This window comes from Topomyia yanbarensis, chromosome 2, assembly GCF_030247195.1.
Source record: "Topomyia yanbarensis strain Yona2022 chromosome 2, ASM3024719v1, whole genome shotgun sequence".
Classification (NCBI taxonomy): Eukaryota; Metazoa; Arthropoda; class Insecta; order Diptera; family Culicidae; genus Topomyia; species Topomyia yanbarensis.
In genome coordinates, this window is record NC_080671.1 from 438,640,923 (window position 1) to 438,656,714 (window position 15,792).

The window sequence follows — 15,792 nt, forward strand, 5'->3', positions numbered from 1 at the left end:
AATTCGATGCAATATATCATATCCAATTGACTCAACTCCAACCTCTGTCACTTATCACAGCAGACAGGGAGTCTCCACTCTGGATGCTTAACCGGATTACACTAGACCTACTGCCCTCTTGAGGTCAGAACATCAATCGCATCGCCTCATAGAATCTGCATTCATCACAACCACCATCATCCCAGTAGTCAACTCTTCCCGGCAAATTGCTCACAGCTTCCATTGTCATCTAATTTAAGCGCATACACATATGTAGTCTAACATTTACGCAAATATCATCCGGGTCCGAAACTCGCACTAAACTAACAATATGCTAACCTTCGCTGGACACGCGGTAATCACATATGCCGCGCTACCTTATGTGTAGTGTTTTATTCCCGCGGCCACCGGGAATAGTTAGTAATTCTGCTCGGACCGGCCCAGTCCGCCCAGGCCGCTGGACTAAATTAGTAGTTCTACCGCAGTCGACCGGTGCGCACATCGCGGTCTAACAACGCTTAAATCCGACCCCCAGCCAGAGTTCTAGTAGTCGTCCCTTTTTTTCTCCAAATCAAACCCTACTAACAAACATACACGGTTGGTTGCCCTTGGTGTTTTGTGTTTGTTTTTTTTTTGTTTCAAATTGCACGAATTTCATGTGTTGCTTCGATCAGTGTTTTAGCTCATGTCCGGTGTTTGTGTGTGTGTTCTATAATTCCGCTGAAGTTCAGTGTCAAACCTAAAGTGTCAAAAGCCATCGAGATGACCGACTAATTGGATTTAATTAAACATTTTTTTCTCTTCTCCGTCTCTCTTCCCGCTAACGTGCAACCGGTCGCGAACATATTGCATTGTGATAACTGACTCTAGCCGGGCTGAAGAAGTGGACCGACGGCGAAAGTGGAGTAGAGTAGAAACTTCCTGCGGATGCTGCAGAGCGGAACCGTTACTATCTACTTGTGTATGTGTTTTTTTTGTGAATTGAATTAGGAACTGGTGCGCGTCGTCATCGATGGGTTTAGCGCCGAAAGAAAGTCAAAGCGCAAAAGTCAGAGGTTATCATTGATTCTCGTGCGTGTTTTTTTACAATTTTATCTAGGGCAAACTTTTCAAAAGTTTTATTTTTCCATTTGAGCAAGCTCAGCGTAGGTTTATGCAATTTTACATAAGATACAGGAATAGCGCAATTTTTTATTATTAATTTCAACCAGCGATTTTGTTACTAAGTTAAGGAATTGCCGATCAAAGAGAAGCTATTGAATCGAATTCAACAAGTTGCTAGTGTGTAAACATTAAGGAATCCGCCAATACTTCATAAGATCAACAGTAAATTATTTCTAATAAAGTGAATCTCAAAGAAACAGCGTCGTGTCAGCTAATAAAAACGAATCGAAATGTCCGACCGCCAACTAGCCCTGCTGGAGGAGAAAAAACCGTTGAACCGGATTTTCATGCGCCCGGGTGTGATTGAGGAGGAACCGGATTCGCTGGACAGTGTGATCGGAAACCTGCCGCTGACTATTGTTCCCAGCCTATCCCGGATTTCCACCCATGGTAGTGGGTTCAGCCGGCAGGAGAGTGTGAGGTAAGTGGCAGCTTATTGCACCAAATTTTTCTAGTTTAAACTTGTCGGACATACCGACCGGATAGGTGTAGGTACTCGAGAACTGGGTCGTTGTTTTGTTCGATCATCCTTCAGGGTGGTTGTTTACCAACATTGTCTGGCACGCGAAAAACGTTATCGCAGTTTACTTGGATGAGCGCGTGCGGTCTATCGTGAATCGTGATCGGTGTGGATTACTTGATGATAGTTTGGTTCAGTGGCTGCGGAAGACATTGAAGAAGGTTATTTTCAGGGGCGTTTGATAAGATTCTTTTCTAGTTTTATAGTTTTAATGAGTGCAATCGCTTATAATGGCATTGTAGGTGGGTTTAAAGGAGGAAATCGATGCTATTTCAAACCGTTGTTATGTTCGACATCAAACGACATCAAAAAAAAACGACGTTTTCATTTAATTGTACATTACGCAGGGAAGCCCCATTTTCATTGACGCTGTCTCTCATTATGTACTTTAAGTAACGTGAAATACATTCTCCAATATGTTTATGTTGCAATACACTCTGTTTCGTAGAAGTTGTGGGCGATATTGTGTTTTCGAGATTATAAAGTAAATTTTATAAATTCCGAATAACAAATAAATAATAAATAACACATCACTTATTTATGGTGGTTTTTTAACTTTACATTATCCATAATCTCAAATATAGTAAGAGTAACTATTAGATTTCATAGCTATAGTCCAGAGTCCAGAGTCCAGAGTCCAGAGTCCAGAGTCCAGAGTCCAGAGTCCAGAGTCCAGAGTCCAGAGTCCAGAGTCCAGAGTCCAGAGTCCAGAGTCCAGAGTCCAGAGTCCAGAGTCCAGAGTCCAGAGTCCAGAGTCTAGAGTCCAGAGTCCAGAGTCCAGAGTCCAGAGTCCAGAGTCCAGAGTCCAGAGTCCAGAGTCCAGAGTCCAGAGTCCAGAGTCCAGAGTCCAGAGTCCAGAGTCTAGAGTCCAGAGTCCAGAGTCCAGAGTCCAGAGTCCAGAGTCCAGAGTCCAGAGTCCAGAGTCCAGAGTCCAGAGTCCAGAGTCCAGAGTCCAGAGTCCAGAGTCCAGAGTCCAGAGTCCAGAGTCCAGAGTCCAGAGTCCAGAGTCCAGAGTCCAGAGTCCAGAGTCCAGAGTCCAGAGTCCAGAGTCCAGAGTCCAGAGTCCAGAGTCCAGAGTCTAGAGTCCAGAGTCCAGAGTCCAGAGTCCAGAGTCCAGAGTCCAGAGTCCAGAGTCCAGAGTCCAGAGTCCAGAGTCCAGAGTCCAGAGTCCAGAGTCCAGAGTCCAGAGTCCAGAGTCCAGAGTCCAGAGTCCAGAGTCCAGAGTCCAGAGTCCAGAGTCCAGAGTCCAGAGTCCAGAGTCCAGAGTCCAGAGTCCAGAGTCCAGAATCCAGAGTCCAGAGTCCAGAGTCCAGAGTCCAGAGTCCAGAGTCCAGAGTCCAGAGTCCAGAGTCCAGAGTCCAGAGTCCAGAGTCCAGAGTCCAGAGTCCAGAGTCCAGAGTCCAGAGTCCAGAGTCTAGAGTCCAGAGTCCAGAGTCCAGAGTCCAGAGTCCAGAGTCCAGAGTCCAGAGTCCAGAGTCCAGAGTCCAGAGTCCAGAGTCCAGAGTCCAGAGTCCAGAGTCCAGAGTCCAGAGTCCAGAGTCCAGAGTCCAGAGTCCAGAGTCCAGAGTCCAGAGTCCAGAGTCCAGAGTCCAGAGTCCAGAGTCCAGAGTCCAGAGTCCAGAGTCCAGAGTCTAGAGTCCAGAGTCCAGAGTCCAGAGTCCAGAGTCCAGAGTCCAGAGTCCAGAGTCCAGAGTCCAGAGTCCAGAGTCCAGAGTCCAGAGTCCAGAGTCCAGAGTCCAGAGTCCAGAGTCCAGAGTCCAGAGTCCAGAGTCCAGAGTCCAGAGTCCAGAGTCCAGAGTCCAGAGTCCAGAGTCCAGAGTCCAGAGTCCAGAGTCTAGAGTCCAGAGTCCAGAGTCCAGAGTCCAGAGTCCAGAGTCCAGAGTCCAGAGTCCAGAGTCCAGAGTCCAGAGTCCAGAGTCCAGAGTCCAGAGTCCAGAGTCCAGAGTCCAGAGTCCAGAGTCCAGAGTCCAGAGTCCAGAGTCCAGAGTCCAGAGTCCAGAGTCCAGAGTCCAGAGTCCAGAGTCCAGAGTCCAGAGTCCAGAGTCCAGAGTCCAGAGTCCAGAGTCCAGAGTCCAGAGTCCAGAGCCCAGAGTCCAGAGTCCAGAGTCCAGAGTCCAGAGTCCAGAGTCCAGAGTCCAGAGTCCAGAGTCCAGAGTCCAGAGTCCAGAGTCCAGAGTCCAGAGTCCAGAGTCCAGAGTCCAGAGTCCAGAGTCCAGAGTCCAGAGTCCAGAGTCCAGAGTCCAGAGTCCAGAGTCCAGAGTCCAGAGTCCAGAGTCCAGAGTCCAGAGTCCAGAGTCCAGAGTCCAGAGTCCAGAGTCCAGAGTCCAGAGTCCAGAGTCCAGAGTCCAGAGTCTAGAGTCCAGAGTCCAGAGTCCAGAGTCCAGAGTCCAGAGTCCAGAGTCCAGAGTCCAGAGTCCAGAGTCCAGAGTCCAGAGTCCAGAGTCCAGAGTCCAGAGTCCAGAGTCCAGAGTCCAGAGTCCAGAGTCCAGAGTCCAGAGTCCAGAGTCCAGAGTCCAGAGTCCAGAGTCCAGAGTCCAGAGTCCAGAGTCCAGAGTCCAGAGTCCAGAGTCTAGAGTCCAGAGTCCAGAGTCCAGAGTCCAGAGTCCAGAGTCCAGAGTCCAGAGTCCAGAGTCCAGAGTCCAGAGTCCAGAGTCCAGAGTCCAGAGTCCAGAGTCCAGAGTCCAGAGTCCAGAGTCCAGAGTCCAGAGTCCAGAGTCCAGAGTCCAGAGTCCAGAGTCCAGAGTCCAGAGTCCAGAGTCCAGAGTCCAGAGTCCAGAGTCCAGAGTCCAGAGTCCAGAGTCCAGAGTCCAGAGTCCAGAGTCCAGAGTCCAGAGTCCAGAGTCCAGAGTCCAGAGTCCAGAGTCCAGAGTCTAGAGTCCAGAGTCCAGAGTCCAGAGTCCAGAGTCCAGAGTCCAGAGTCCAGAGTCCAGAGTCCAGAGTCCAGAGTCCAGAGTCCAGAGTCCAGAGTCCAGAGTCCAGAGTCCAGAGTCCAGAGTCCAGAGTCCAGAGTCCAGAGTCCAGAGTCCAGAGTCCAGAGTCCAGAGTCCAGAGTCCAGAGTCCAGAGTCCAGAGTCCAGAGTCCAGAGTCCAGAGTCCAGAGTCCAGAGTCCAGAGTCCAGAGTCCAGAGTCCAGAGTCCAGAGTCCAGAGTCCAGAGTCCAGAGTCCAGAGTCCAGAGTCCAGAGTCCAGAGTCCAGAGTCCAGAGTCCAGAGTCCAGAGTCCAGAGTCCAGAGTCCAGAGTCCAGAGTCCAGAGTCCAGAGTCCAGAGTCCAGAGTCCAGAGTCCAGAGTCCAGAGTCCAGAGTCCAGAGTCCAGAGTCCAGAGTCCAGAGTCCAGAGTCCAGAGTCCAGAGTCCAGAGTCCAGAGTCCAGAGTCCAGAGTCCAGAGTCCAGAGTCCAGAGTCCAGAGTCCAGAGTCCAGAGTCCAGAGTCCAGAGTCCAGAGTCCAGAGTCCAGAGTCCAGAGTCCAGAGTCCAGAGTCCAGAGTCCAGAGTCCAGAGTCCAGAGTCCAGAGTCTAGAGTCCAGAGTCCAGAGTCCAGAGTCCAGAGTCCAGAGTCCAGAGTCCAGAGTCCAGAGTCCAGAGTCCAGAGTCCAGAGTCCAGAGTCCAGAGTCCAGAGTCCAGAGTCCAGAGTCCAGAGTCCAGAGTCCAGAGTCCAGAGTCTAGAGTCCAGAGTCCAGAGTCCAGAGTCCAGAGTCCAGAGTCCAGAGTCCAGAGTCCAGAGTCCAGAGTCCAGAGTCCAGAGTCCAGAGTCCAGAGTCCAGAGTCCAGAGTCTAGAGTCCAGAGTCCAGAGTCCAGAGTCCAGAGTCCAGAGTCCAGAGTCCAGAGTCCAGAGTCCAGAGTCCAGAGTCCAGAGTCCAGAGTCCAGAGTCCAGAGTCCAGAGTCCAGAGTCCAGAGTCCAGAGTCCAGAGTCCAGAGTCCAGAGTCCAGAGTCCAGAGTCCAGAGTCCAGAGTCCAGAGTCCAGAGTACAGAGTCCAGAGTCCAGAGTCCAGAGTCCAGAGTCCAGAGTCCAGAGTCCAGAGTCCAGAGTCCAGAGTCCAGAGTCCAGAGTCCAGAGTCCAGAGTCCAGAGTCCAGAGTCCAGAGTCCAGAGTCCAGAGTCCAGAGTCCAGAGTCCAGAGTCCAGAGTCCAGAGTCCAGAGTCCAGAGTCCAGAGTCCAGAGTCCAGAGTCCAGAGTCCAGAGTCCAGAGTCCAGAGTCCAGAGTCCAGAGTCCAGAGTCCAGAGTCCAGAGTCCAGAGTCCAGAGTCCAGAGTCCAGAGTCCAGAGTCCAGAGTCCAGAGTCCAGAGTCCAGAGTCCAGAGTCCAGAGTCCAGAGTCCAGAGTCCAGAGTCCAGAGTCCAGAGTCCAGAGTCCAGAGTCCAGAGTCCAGAGTCCAGAGTCCAGAGTCCAGAGTCCAGAGTCCAGAGTCCAGAGTCCAGAGTCCAGAGTCCAGAGTCCAGAGTCTAGAGTCCAGAGTCCAGAGTCTAGAGTCCAGAGTCCAGAGTCCAGAGTCCAGAGTCCAGAGTCCAGAGTCCAGAGTCCAGAGTCCAGAGTCCAGAGTCCAGAGTCCAGAGTCCAGAGTCCAGAGTCCAGAGTCCAGAGTCCAGAGTCCAGAGTCCAGAGTCCAGAGTCCAGAGTCCAGAGTCCAGAGTCCAGAGTCCAGAGTCCAGAGTCCAGAGTCCAGAGTCCAGAGTCCAGAGTCCAGAGTCCAGAGTCCAGAGTCCAGAGTCCAGAGTCCAGAGTCCAGAGTCCAGAGTCCAGAGTCCAGAGTCCAGAGTCCAGAGTCCAGAGTCCAGAGTCCAGAGTCCAGAGTCCAGAGTCCAGAGTCCAGAGTCCAGAGTCCAGAGTCCAGAGTCCAGAGTCCAGAGTCCAGAGTCCAGAGTCCAGAGTCCAGAGTCCAGAGTCCAGAGTCCAGAGTCCAGAGTCCAGAGTCCAGAGTCCAGAGTCCAGAGTCCAGAGTCCAGAGTCCAGAGTCCAGAGTCCAGAGTCCAGAGTCCAGAGTCCAGAGTCCAGAGTCCAGAGTCCAGAGTCCAGAGTCCAGAGTCCAGAGTCCAGAGTCCAGAGTCCAGAGTCCAGAGTCCAGAGTCCAGAGTCCAGAGTCCAGAGTCCAGAGTCCAGAGTCCAGAGTCCAGAGTCCAGAGTCCAGAGTCCAGAGTCCAGAGTCCAGAGTCCAGAGTCCAGAGTCCAGAGTCCAGAGTCCAGAGTCCAGAGTCCAGAGTCCAGAGTCCAGAGTCCAGAGTCCAGAGTCCAGAGTCCAGAGTCCAGAGTCCAGAGTCCAGAGTCCAGAGTCCAGAGTCCAGAGTCCAGAGTCCAGAGTCCAGAGTCCAGAGTCCAGAGTCCAGAGTCCAGAGTCCAGAGTCCAGAGTCCAGAGTCCAGAGTCCAGAGTCCAGAGTCCAGAGTCCAGAGTCCAGAGTCCAGAGTCCAGAGTCCAGAGTCCAGAGTCCAGAGTCCAGAGTCCAGAGTCCAGAGTCCAGAGTCCAGAGTCCAGAGTCCAGAGTCCAGAGTCCAGAGTCCAGAGTCCAGAGTCCAGAGTCCAGAGTCCAGAGTCCAGAGTCCAGAGTCCAGAGTCCAGAGTCCAGAGTCCAGAGTCCAGAGTCCAGAGTCCAGAGTCCAGAGTCCAGAGTCCAGAGTCCAGAGTCCAGAGTCCAGAGTCCAGAGTCCAGAGTCCAGAGTCCAGAGTCCAGAGTCCAGAGTCCAGAGTCCAGAGTCCAGAGTCCAGAGTCCAGAGTCCAGAGTCCAGAGTCCAGAGTCCAGAGTCCAGAGTCCAGAGTCCAGAGTCCAGAGTCCAGAGTCCAGAGTCCAGAGTCCAGAGTCCAGAGTCCAGAGTCCAGAGTCCAGAGTCCAGAGTCCAGAGTCCAGAGTCCAGAGTCCAGAGTCCAGAGTCCAGAGTCCAGAGTCCAGAGTCCAGAGTCCAGAGTCCAGAGTCCAGAGTCCAGAGTCCAGAGTCCAGAGTCCAGAGTCCAGAGTCCAGAGTCCAGAGTCCAGAGTCCAGAGTCCAGAGTCCAGAGTCCAGAGTCCAGAGTCCAGAGTCCAGAGTCCAGAGTCCAGAGTCCAGAGTCCAGAGTCCAGAGTCCAGAGTCCAGAGTCCAGAGTCCAGAGTCCAGAGTCCAGAGTCCAGAGTCCAGAGTCCAGAGTCCAGAGTCCAGAGTCCAGAGTCCAGAGTCCAGAGTCCAGAGTCCAGAGTCCAGAGTCCAGAGTCCAGAGTCCAGAGTCCAGAGTCCAGAGTCCAGAGTCCAGAGTCCAGAGTCCAGAGTCCAGAGTCCAGAGTCCAGAGTCCAGAGTCCAGAGTCCAGAGTCCAGAGTCCAGAGTCCAGAGTCCAGAGTCCAGAGTCCAGAGTCCAGAGTCCAGAGTCCAGAGTCCAGAGTCCAGAGTCCAGAGTCCAGAGTCCAGAGTCCAGAGTGCAGAGTCCAGAGCCCAGAGTCCAGAGTCCAGAGTCCAGAGTCCAGAATCCAGGGAGTCCAGAGAGAGTCTAGAGTCCAATCTTGCGAATCCAGAGTTCAGAGTCTAGAGTCCAGGGCCCTGAAGGCTAGAGTCCAGAGCTCAGAGTCCAAAACTCAGTGTCTAAAGCCCAGAGTCTAGAATCCAGAGTCCAGAGCACAACATCAAGAGACCAGAGTCCAGAATCGAGAGTCCAGAGCTCAGAACACAGAGTCTAGAGACCAAAGCCCGGAGTCTAGATTCCATAGAATGCAGATTCCAGTGTCCAGAGAGTCCAGAGAGTTCAGAGAGTCCAAAGAGTACAGAGAGTCCAGAGAGTCCAGGGAGTCCAGAGAGTCCAGAGTGTCCACAAAATCCAGAGAGTCCAGTGAGCCCAGAGAGTCCAGAGAGTCCAGGGTTTAGAGTCCAGAGTACAGAGTGGGGGCAGCTGGTTAAGGAGTTCAGGGGCCTAACCCCACCCGGACCTACTGAAAGTTGGGGCTTTCGCTAGGGTATAGCAGAGTTGGAAGTGTTGGACTATGTAAAACCTCTATTATAAGTCATAATTCCGACAGCCGCTCGAAGTGAGACTGTGCCGCTTCAGCTAAAATCCTAAGGTTTTAGTAATCAAAGATCTTCGCAATAAAAGCAGCCTGGCCTACTCTGGTTGGTAACAGTCGGCATATAAGGATCGACAGCAGCAACATCCTGATTATGGCATACTGGTCATGGCAAACGTCAATGAACAGGACGGCGACTCTGGGCTGACAGTTGTGCTGTTCTGCTCTCTAGGTAAAGGAAGGGTGACACCTGTCTTGAAACGGCGAGTGAGCCAACTGTTCGACTGCCTCCGTTCCGGTAGAACCTTAGCAGGCCTCCAGATACGTTCGGAGCTCGTCACTAGACTCGGTGGTGGTAGGCTCAGTTGTAACATTCCTGATTAATGCCGATTCGACTCTGGAATCAATTCCCCATGAGCGATCGTGTTCAACCCTCGATTGTCCTCACTGCTTGCATAGATAACTACATACAACGAGTTGAGATAGCAACCTGTAGTTGGAACCCACCAGCATGAAAACATAAAAAACAAATATGATTGGAGAGGCATGCGGAGCCCGGCAGGACGCGATTTCGTTTATAAGGAGTGGTAAGCTGTAGAGATCAGGGGGTTACGCCACCAGTAGCCACAGCGAGTACCAGCAGCGGCTTGGTACAGAGGAAACCAACGGGAGATGGAGTTACTGAATCGAGATCAGGTAGCGACACTGCTCAGAATGATTCACATCTTGGGAAGTAGTACTTGACGGAGGTTTGAAAGCTCTATGACTTTGTGAAGGATAAGCACAATGTGCGTGACGAGTATTAAATCGACCGTAACAACTGCTGAATGCGAGCAGAAGGTGCTCTTGATGAGAGCTGAATCCTTCAAAAAAGCTCTGATGGAAGCCACAGAACACGCGACAACAGATACTGAGGTGCCATCGAAGAGTCACCACAATACTCTCTCGAAGAAAAGAATGAGGGCAACAGCGGGAGAGCAAGATGACCCGAAAAAGCAGAAGAGCGAGTTGGAGGGGTCCAGCGAACAGAGGAACGTTGGGAAAGACCGTGGTTGGTGCATCATGAGAAGCCAGTAGGCGAAGCGGAGGAAACGGAAACAAAGTGAAGAAATGATGAAGGAACAAGAGAAGAAAGAGAAACAAATGACTCCTCAGGAAAAGTATACGCGCGATGCACTGATCGTCGAAGCGAACAATAAAACGTCCTACGGCGCTCTTCTCAAGGAAGTGAGAGAGGACCCAGAGCTGAAAGAGTTGGGAGAGAACGTTGTTAAAACGAGGCGCACTCAGAAAGGCGAGATGATCTTCGAGCTGTAGAAGGATCCTTCCGAGCTTGACCTAGCGCGAGTTCGTTGCTAGCTCCTTGGGCAGTGAAGTGATCGTGAGAACCTTGTCGCAAGAAGCCGTATTCGAATTCAAGGGTCTAGACGAGATAACGACCGTAGAAGAACTGAGGAGTGCACTGATCGAGCAGTGCAAGCTGAGGTTTCAAACTAACAGTGAGGACCTTTGACCGATAATTTTTTTCACATCTATCCACCTGAAAGGGCGATTTGCTTAGGCAGGTCCGAATAGCCCCTGGCTCCCCTATATTTTTCAAACAAACAACGGCAAGAACCTACCAAATCTGACTATTAGAGGTGTTGTTACAGAATTAATAAAGTGTCCAAATTCGAGGTGCAACATGATTGGTGCAACATGATTTAACATTTAATTAAGGGGACCTTCTCCTGGATTCGGCGGAAAACAATTATTAAATCATTGCTTTGATAAATGAGAAAAGCCACAATTGCACCATCAGGTGGATTAAAACCAGTTTTTTTCTTTAACGACTATACAATTGTTTTTTTTTAATCTAAATTTATGAAAATTAGGTATAAGTCATAAGAAATTTTATCTATTTTAATAAATTATATCAATTTTTCATTTCGGTTAGCTGTGAGAGACCCTGCACATGGTGAAGTAGGTCGATGTTTCGCGCGCAGATTTCGAATTTAAAAAAAATCCCTTTTTAATTATCGATAAATAATGAATAAAAGATCAAAAGCAGAAGTTCGCATGTCTTTTAAATTTTTTCGTTAAAACTTCTCAAATATTCCTTGATCTAACTCCGAATTCAGGAAAAGGTTCCCTTAAGAGACAGTATCCTGATACTTTATTCTGAGAATGGTTATAGATAATATAGCTTCATTTAAATGCAGTTCCAGGCAGATATATTTAAGCACTGTATGTAAATGTATGTACACGAAACGTGTCTGTCAGCTAGTTGGAGCAGACTGTTCTCAAATGGGCCGCTCTCATGCGAGTGTTTTAGCTTTGGGAATCACGATGAAATTTGCACCCGTATCTAAGCGCCTGGTTTTACATCCATTCTTTCAATCTTTGTGTGTGAAGAGCTCAAAACATATAACTAAATTAATTATGGAATTTGTGTTTGAGCTTCGTCTCATCAGAATCCGACATTAACTTAGTGACAGAACTAAGCTATCTCCAAAACACTATTTTTGTTTCTGAGCGAGCCCCTTGTACTGCGTGATGTTCCGTTTGCTCAAAAATTCAAATAGTGTTTTCGGTTTTTGGAGCGTCCATCCGGTGCTAGCTTAGTCCTGTCACTAAGTCAATGTCGGATTTTGATGAGACGAAGTCGAAACTAATTTAGTTATAGGTTTTGTGCTCTTCCCGCGCAAAGATGGTTTTAAACAATTTTCTCCTTAATGGAGAAAATAATAGTTTTTGCTTAAATTTTTCTCCACTATGAAGCATAATGTCAAACGCGTTTTTGTTGGGTACATAACGATTTAACAGAAAAACCAACAGACTGTACAAAATAGACACAATATGCGGCACGTGCAAGCAACTGGTAAACAAAACAAGTCTTTCGCCCTCATTGGTGTCATCTCTTCCTGGACTCTGCCCTTTCCCTATCTGATGGAATTTATCAATCAGTGTCGCGTTGTCAAATTCCTAATTATTCGGTAGCATTCGGAGTTCCCGATAAATCATAGGCAACAAAAACAATTCAGCCCGCGTGATTGCTCGCCTGATCAGCGGAGGTTTTTATTTCCCCGACAGATTCAACTGGAACAGCATTGAAACTGTTAATTAAAATATTTAGCTGATATTGATTGCGGTAAAATTCGTATGAATGGGTATTTCAGCAGCAGACTAAAAACAAATTTTTATCATTATCTTTACCATCGATTCCGAGAAGGATGATTGTTTGATTCAAATGCCGCGGGGTAGCTGGAATTCGTTTAACCTTGTCCGGATGTTATTTTGAGCAGATATTCTAAAATAGAAATTTTTCACGAAAGAATTAACCAAAGAATCTAATTTTGATCCTTTTCTATAATAAAAGAAAATCTGTCCTATTTTCTATTTCAATCAAAGCCAGCGGTGCAAATTGGCCTCAACAAAATTGACAGTAAATTTTGTACGTAGGCATTTTAATAATTTTTATTTAAAAGTGTTCAGAAAAAACAGCTAAGAAAGGTGAGACGATCGTCTTTTTTCTACGGTCTTCACAATAATTTTGATGAGCCATTCACATGTTTAAAACAGACATTTCAATTGAAGTAAATCTCAGTTTATGAGACTAGAGGAAATACGTATTGCCAGTCAGTTACTGTCTCGTTGCGTAGACAACAATGCGTCTAGCTCAGTTGTGGTTTCTTCCAGTACCCGACCGAACTGGAAGTAATCCGGAACAAACTGGAAGATGTTTGTTAGCGTCATCGCTTTTCTTTTCATGCAGGATGCTCCGAGGAATTCAGGATCTATAAGTAAGTATTGGAATAAAACTCTGATTAACAGTAAATTTGGTTAGAGTCGTTTGGAGTGATGAATATGCAGGTTATCATCGTTACTTGGTGTCACCGCAAGCGTAATTTTGTTTACTGCTTCGTGGACTGTTTGTACTTTATTTTTGCTTGCCCCATGACTGATCTTTATTTGTAGTGCTAATTATCAGGGTGCTTTTGTGGTTAAGTGTGTGGTTTGAATCTATTAGCATGGTTGAAATTAGTCATAATATCGCTTGATTTATTACGATTGGAAATAATCGGAGGGGAAGGAAGTTCAGTGCTTTTCTTGGCACGTTGTTTTTGTACATAGGATTGTGGTCGTCGATTATATGGCGCCGGTGGTTGAGTGGTAAGCTTGAGCGCCATTCATTCCAATTAGCCTGAACTCAATTCCACCCGAGGTCGTCGAGATTTTTCTGTGGTGTTAAAATCTGTAATCACGTCTTCCTTCGGAAGGGAAGTAAAGCCGTTGGTCCGTGGCCCATGAGTTGATGGATCGATATTTAGTCCAGATAGCTCCTTTCTGGCGTCAGTAAAGAAGAGGTAGACTCGAACTTTTATACACTCAGGTTTTTTTTTACGCGGGGGATACGAGCCGCGTAAATGAAAACCGCGTAAATGAAAACCGCGTAAATTTCAAAATCCGCGTAAATGAAAACCGCGTAAATTTCAAAATCCGCGTAAATGAAAACCGCGTAAATTTCAAAATCCGCGTAAATGAAAACCGCGTAAATTTCAAAATCCGCGTAAATGAAAACCGCGTAAATTTCAAAATCCGCGTAAATGAAGACCACTTAAATTTAAGAATCCGCGATAAAGGGAACCTCATTGATGGATACCGCGTAAATTCCAAAATCCGCGTAAATGAAAACCGCGTAAATTTCAAAAACCGCGTAAATGAAAACCGCGTAAATTTCAAAATCCGCGTAAATGAAAACCGCGTAAATTTCAAAATCCGCGTAAATGAAAACCGCGTAAATTTCAAAATCCGCGTAAAAAAACCGCGTAAAAAAATACCGCGCAAAAAAAAACCGCGTAAAAAAAAACTTGAGTGTACTTACTAACAAATATGCTCCTCCCGTGATACTTGTGGAGTGCGCAGTAGTATATATGGCTTCTAGCAAAAGCAAGTATGGGACTAACCATTCCTTCCCTATATTTCCGCGATCTACGTTCGGGCCTGGCCGGTGCCGGTATTATTCAAACTTTAGGATTACCAGGAGTTGCACATTGAAAGATGTTTCGCTACTTCCAAGCATAATTATCTGCTGATTCCCTGTGCAACTTCAGCTAGTCCAGATCGATAACGGAGTAGCAGCAGCCAGGGGTGGTCGCACAATCTCAAGCTCATAGGATTGTGATCGTCGATTATAATGTAAGCCAGGCAGTTCAGGTTTTTAACTGACTGTCCTGGTATCCTGGGACTTCAAGAAAAATGCTTAATTTGTCCTTGTTTTTTACTAGTTTAAGATAAAAAGATGAATTTAGTTTAAATATAGCAAGTAGCAAAATAATCGTTTTATTAGTTACTAAACTCAAATTTTTATTACTCATTATTTTTAAATTTTGAAAATAAATAAAATTGTAAAATCAAATCGAACCGGTTTCGGTCGTGGACCAAACCCTGGGGACCAACGATGTTGACGCTATGATGATTACCATAGTTTCTACTCGGTTAAATCGCCTTTCAAATCGGGACCTTCACTATCTCTGAAAAGTCGGTGACTTCGCTTATTCCCATCTTTCGAGCATTTCTTGCCAACGGCATTTTCCAGCTGGCTGGAAATTAGCAAAATGTTTCCAGTTCATGAGAAGGAAAATAATCGAGACATATTGAAGTTGTTCGAGATTTAACGGACCACTTCATAATGAACTGTGAATATTTACTTACTGCATATAACGATTTTTGTCACCGTACATACGGCGCTGACGACGTTAAAATCACTTCAATACCTAAAACAGAGCATAGAAAATATTTTAGAATGAATATAAAATTAATTCATTCATTCTTAGCAAAGATATCCTGTCCAGAAAACTAAAGGCTTAGTACAGATTGCAATGCCAAAGTATTACCTGACGCTGCAATTTTTTGGGCAGTTTATCTAAGCCTCTACCAAATAGATAGTACTCAACTCACCTTGATACCTTTGTGACACTCAAAGAAAGCTTTTTAAGTCAGTATAATCCATCAAAAAGGCCCTTGCATCGGAATTTCCTGCCTGAAAGTTTTATGAGGGCAACCTTTGGTTTACCATTATATCGGCAACACTATCGAATTTGTAAAAGTTAGCGCGCACTGTGTGCATTTTGTTGCAATGTGGTCAAAATATTGAATCCTTTGAGACATAAATTTCTTAACATTATTAACTTTATACATGGACCAATGCACCGACTGTATATTTTTCATGAAATAACAATTTTGATGCGTTTTTTTTTTATTTACGTTCAACTAATGAATGAAACATGCCGACATAATTGACCATTCATGGTTGTTCGTTTGTTACAGTGTGTAAACATTAGAGTGGGACATGGTTATATGAAAAAATAAAATTTCGCTCCGAGTAACTTTTTAGGTCCCATTTGGCTCCCAGAACAACTCTGCAAATTTTTAGTTCGATCGGTGAAACTATATTTTTGCGCCCACGGGTTAAAGTTTACATGGGATTTCGTATGGGGAAAACGTCTTTTACAAATTAATTCTTCCAAGAGTCGCCCGTTACTTTCTGAAAATAAATAGTTGTCTGATTTTTATAGGAAATTTGCCAAGGAAACAAAGTCTAGAAGACTACGAAACGATCTGATGCTTGTGGAAAAAATTATTAGCAAAAACCAATTGATGCCCTGAAGATTAATGAAAATTTCACTTTTCATGGCATCACTGCTGCTGACGGTCGAATTATATACAAAATCTTTAACTTCCTCTTATTATGTACAAAAGAAGACTCAATTTATCCCTCAAAACTTTTGCAAAGTGGCCAAACAGTATAGATTAATCATTTAGACACAATAAGAGAAGATCAAAACAAAATTACATAAATTTGGACAATCAACAGCAGTGGTGCTAGAAAAAATGAATATTTTGAAGTAGAATACTTCTAACGTTTCAATATACGGGTTCCGTTTCAAAATTTTCAGCGAGAATTTTACCCGATTTTTTAAACGTGAATATCTGCCCTTGTACTGAATGAAAAAATAAGATTATTACGCTATCTGATTGGAAATATGTACAACAATTTTGTATCCAATTCGGTAGTATGTACAATTACTAAAATAGCGGAAATAATGGATTTTATGAAAGTAGTAATTATCTGATCCATGATTGGTTGGTACAATTCGCTGAAAAAGCAAGCGTTGCTGGGACAGCC

General features: G+C 46.5%; 1 protein-coding gene across 8 annotated transcripts in view; it reads left to right on the plus strand.

Moving 5' to 3' along the window:
- Nucleotides 1-357: 357 nt before the first annotated feature.
- Nucleotides 358-15,792, plus strand: part of LOC131685580 (G protein-activated inward rectifier potassium channel 3-like) — a 91,199-nt gene continuing 75,764 nt past the window's right edge. The window contains exons 1-3 of one of the 8 annotated variants that reach the window (XM_058969418.1): nt 358-576; nt 850-940; nt 1,191-1,564. In XM_058969418.1, coding sequence (XP_058825401.1) covers nt 1,374-1,564 — 191 coding nt within the window. In that variant the 5' untranslated portion in view covers nt 358-576; nt 850-940; nt 1,191-1,373. Of the gene's footprint in view, nt 577-849; nt 1,565-15,792 lie in introns of all 8 variants that reach the window. The other 7 variants (XM_058969419.1, XM_058969417.1, XM_058969413.1 and 4 more) reach the window with 7 other exon arrangements.